This window comes from Lactuca serriola, chromosome 6 (genome assembly GCF_051521515.1).
Source record: "Lactuca serriola cultivar US96UC23 chromosome 6, Lser_US96UC23_V15, whole genome shotgun sequence".
Lineage (NCBI taxonomy): Eukaryota > Viridiplantae > Streptophyta > Magnoliopsida > Asterales > Asteraceae > Lactuca > Lactuca serriola.
This window is the reverse complement of record NC_136413.1, coordinates 7,375,969-7,380,470: the sequence shown is the minus strand read 5'-3', so window position 1 is coordinate 7,380,470 and position 4,502 is coordinate 7,375,969. Positions and strand designations below refer to the sequence as shown.

Below are 4,502 nucleotides of genomic sequence, written 5' to 3'. Positions count from 1 at the left end.
TTTTTTTAAGTCTGTATTTGGTAGACGCATTGACTTGCAAACTCCTGATGCGATTTTATGGTCGTCAGCAAACCATCAAACATACATATCTAAATGAGACTAAACAACTTGGTTTGGTTTGGTTTGGTTGCTAAACATATTCGTTTAAACTTGAGTTGATATATATTAATCTTGTACTAAAATTATTATCCTATATTAGAAATGATAAAAAATAATCCATAGTTTCTTTGTGATGATATTTTTCTAGATATTTTATTTTAGAATCCTTTTATTTACAATACTTTTTCTGCTTTAAAGATTAAATCATAAAACCAAACCGAATCAAAAATTGATCAATTTTATCTCTTGTAATCAAAACCTAATCAACGCAGTTGATACCTTATTTGAATCATTAAGAGATTAAAATGATTGGAATACTAAATTCTTAACTTTTGCTAAGAGGCCTAAATCATTCTTAATGATTCTAGAAAATACAGTATGAAAGGACTTGGTCTAATTGCGTTTACAAGCTTTTAAGTCCAAAGTCTTTAAGAATTCCTTTTATTTTCTAACCCGTCTTGCAAAATTTGAATGTTGTTTTGGCTTTATGATATTTTTCTAATGTCATTTGTTCAACGAGTAATTGTCAAAGACTCGAATCACTGTTCCTCCCACTCGCTTTCCCCCCCCTTCCGTCTTATAAAATAAACACACGGAGTTTACTCAGCCATTCCACAAGTTGAACTCTCCTTCGTTTCAATTCAACTCCTTATACTTCAATCAATATGGGTGAAGCCAAGGTAAATTTTCTTCTGTTTCTTTTGATTTCAACGACAGAAAATATTCAATAAAAACACCTCGATCGATCGTAATTTGGACTTGAATTGAGTTTCCAACTCTGTTTCTTGATGATCTTTTTGCATGTTCCCTGTTTCATCTCCTCTGTTTTCATAAAATATTGAAAATCACACACAAAGAGCCAATAATTTGTCTTTTTTTTTTTTTCTTTAAATTCAATCTAACTTCGATTTCTTGATGGGTTTTACCTACTGTCGATGATTTCACAGAAAAACGTTTACTTTTTTTTCCCAAAACTCATCATCACACTCTATTTTTGTATGCATTCTAGCCTCGTTTCTTATCATTCTTGACCTTAACATTCATCTGTTGGAAATTCTGATAATCAACATCATCTTCTTGTATTGAATTTCAGAAAGTAGTTGTGAAGGTGGGTGTACACGATGATAAACAGAAAAGGAAGGCTTTGAAGGCAGTTTCAAGTCTTTCAGGTTAATACTCGGTTTGTTTTGTTTTCATTACAGTACAAGAAGTTTGACTAAACTAACAAGACTTTTACAGGGATCGAGTCCTTAGCTATGGACATGAAAGACAAGAAATTGACGGTGATCGGTGATGTTGATCCGGTTTGTATCGTCGGAAAACTTAAAAAACATTGGCACACAGAGATAGTGACCGTTGGACCAGCCAAAGAAGAAAAGAAGAAAGAGGGCGGCGATAAGAAAGACGTCGATAAGAAAGACGGGGATAAGAAAGACGACGATAAAGATAAGAAGAAGAAGGAGGAGGAGGAGGCTATTAAAAAATGGGTGGAAGCTTATAGGGCCTATAATCCTTGCATGACACAGCACTACTGTGTCCAGAGTGTAGAAGAGTATCCCAATAGTTGTGTTATTTGCTGAGTTTTCGAAATTGTAAAAGAAACATGGATATACATGTATATCACTATAAGTTATTTTTCATGTCATATCACAAAATCACAAAATGACCATGCCAATCGCGAAATACACCTAGCGACTTACGAGTAGAAAACAAATAGTCCCCACATATAAAGAGTCCATTGCTGTCCTTATTAATTTTGTCATTGTGCTCGAAAACAATGCTCGAAGTCTCACTATAACGTCAAGGTGAGGACATCAATGAAAGCAAGCGATCCTTAATCCTTCTTGTTTGAGTACATTTAACAATCAACAAAGGATCAAAAATATACTATCAAGCAAGTTCATTTTTGGAATTTTAGGCTATGTGGCAACAATGTTAAGGCTTTTTGAGTATAAATTGACAATGTTGAAACTAAAAATATAGTAGGGTTAGAATACGAACAACGCTTTAGTTAATTATTTGTTCTTTGTAGATTGATTCCAACAGACGTATACGTGTGCAAGTGACACAGAGGTCAACTATATTGCTAATAGTAAGCGTATAGCGACACGTCATTGTCTATGAAAGATACGTGACTTTTTGTCCCTTCAAAACATTCATTAATTTCTTAATGATAAAAAATCCTCGACTTATATCCCTTCATTATTACATCATTAAACATGAGTCACATATAAGTTCAGTGTCATATAACTCCAATAACTAGTTTCTTGATAATATCAATCATAATTATTTGGTCACACACTTAGATTCTTAGGGACCCAAACGATAACTGACGATACTTGTCAACACTCATAACATATCTGATGCAACATGCCAAGCTCTAATACCACTTGTTAGGAAGTGAAGCAGATAATTTGCAAAACCAAAAGCACACAAGACACACTATTTGCATGGTTTGGTCAAGGTAACCTACGTCTACGAGCAGGAGGAAAGTATTCTTTATTTCAGAGCTCTCAGATAGAGGTTATAAGTACAATTACACAAAGATTTGTCTATCACTCTAGAATTCAAGATACCAAATGACTTAGCATGCATCCCTATTTATACTTGAGGGATCAAACCTAAAACCCTAATGGGCCAAGTCCATTAGCCTATAGTCCCACGAATGATGTCAGCCAATCATAATTTGCCATGCATCATCTTTTAGAACATTCTTCAATGTCATACAACCCATGAGCATCATCCACATACATGATGGAGCACCTTGTACCATAGTGGAGCATCATGATGCACAAGTAGTGCATCCTAAACACTAGTGGCCCAACATCCATCATGGTGGCACAACATGGTGTATTCCTTGAGCATCACCAACTTTTGAGCATCATATAGGACATCATAACATACGTGGCTTATTAGGTATATCATGGCTCATCAAGAAACCAAAATGGGAAAACATTTACGATGTTGGCCCATCTTTTGAAAGGATGGCGCAACATCCTTCATGCTAGGCTCAATATGTCACAAAGGTGGCACAACTTCTTTTTGATGGATCAAATTCTCCATGTTAGTCCAACATCTTCACTTGGCTCAACGTATGCACGGGTCAGCATCTTCATGGCACAACATGTTGGACCATGTTGCTCCATGTTTCTCCAAGCTGCTCCAAAACCCCTTTTAGATGATCCATTCCTTTGGCACTTAATATGTTCCTTTGTTAGATGATCCAAAGCCATCTCAGATGATCTGTTCCTTTATCACATGCTCCATGAACCTTAAGTGCTCCATTTAGTTCTAAGTGCTCCAAATACTCCATGAGAATGTTCTAAATGCTCGAGTCACATTTAACAATCTCCACCTTGACTTGAGCATCCTTCGAACTCCACCTCAAACAAGAAAATTCTCTCCATTTCTTCCATCAATCCCCTAAGGGGATTACCTCCTACGAACATCAACCAAGTCCAAGTAAAGCTTGAACTTCTCTTTGGGCAACGACCTTGTCACCAGACTTTTGAATGCATAACCTGTGATATAACATGATAGGTTTCTTCGTCTTAAAAAGAAGACTCTGAATGAGATAAACAGCTAATGAACTACTTTTCTCCAAATCACTTTCATGGTCCAAATCTATCAATCCAACCAAGTTCGTATGTCGTGTATTTTTACCATACACCATACAAACATCAAGCATTTCATTCAAGTGTCATAAGGTCCACTTGACTACTTCCTGATGAAATTTTCCCCGAATTCCTCAAAACACCAAGGAAACACCAACATGTTTGGACTGATCACGATAGAGCGCCCGTAAGACTTTCTCAATACAATGAGAAATGTATAAACATCTTGTTCTTCTATATATCCATATCTCTGCCCTTGTTATATTCTTTTCAGCTCCTAAACCGTTCATCACAAGCTCATTCTCCAAAAGTTTCTTCAAGTTGTCTTTCCTGGCATCAACATCAGTAGACACTTCTTTCCTAGGTTGATCAATGGATTCCTCACGTCTATGTTTTTCCATGTTACCTTTTTGTTCCATATTTATCACAAAAACGTGTAAGGTTTTTGTTTCAAACTCCACCTTTTGGCTAGCACCTTGATCATTCCCCACAAAACATGTACCACTTCTTCTCTTGTTATACATTGTAGATTCAAAGGTCACATCTCTGTTAATAATGAAATTTGGAGACTTTCCTTCTTCTGTATATCATAGACGATGACCTTTCCCTCCAAATGCATATCCTAGAAATATGCACTTCATTGCTATCGACTCCAATTTACCATCATTCACACGAGCATAATAAGTGCATCCAAACATTTGTAAACCTAAATTCTGGGAGGGTTTTTTCATGCCACACCTCTTGAGGAGTCTTATAATCAGTTGCAATTGATGGAGATCTACTCACCTG

The 4,502-nt window shown here is 36.1% G+C and overlaps 1 protein-coding gene across 1 annotated transcript; it reads left to right on the top strand.

The window, feature by feature from the left end:
* Nucleotides 1-626: 626 nt before the first annotated feature.
* Nucleotides 627-1,739, top strand: LOC145059027 (heavy metal-associated isoprenylated plant protein 39-like). Its single transcript, XM_079006892.1, has 3 exons — nt 627-779; nt 1,193-1,268; nt 1,339-1,739. The coding sequence occupies exons 1-3, from the start codon at nt 765-767 to the stop codon at nt 1,677-1,679; spliced, it is 432 nt and encodes a 143-aa protein (XP_078863018.1). The 5' UTR covers nt 627-764; the 3' UTR covers nt 1,680-1,739.
* The last annotated feature ends 2,763 nt before the right edge of the window (nt 1,740-4,502 follow it).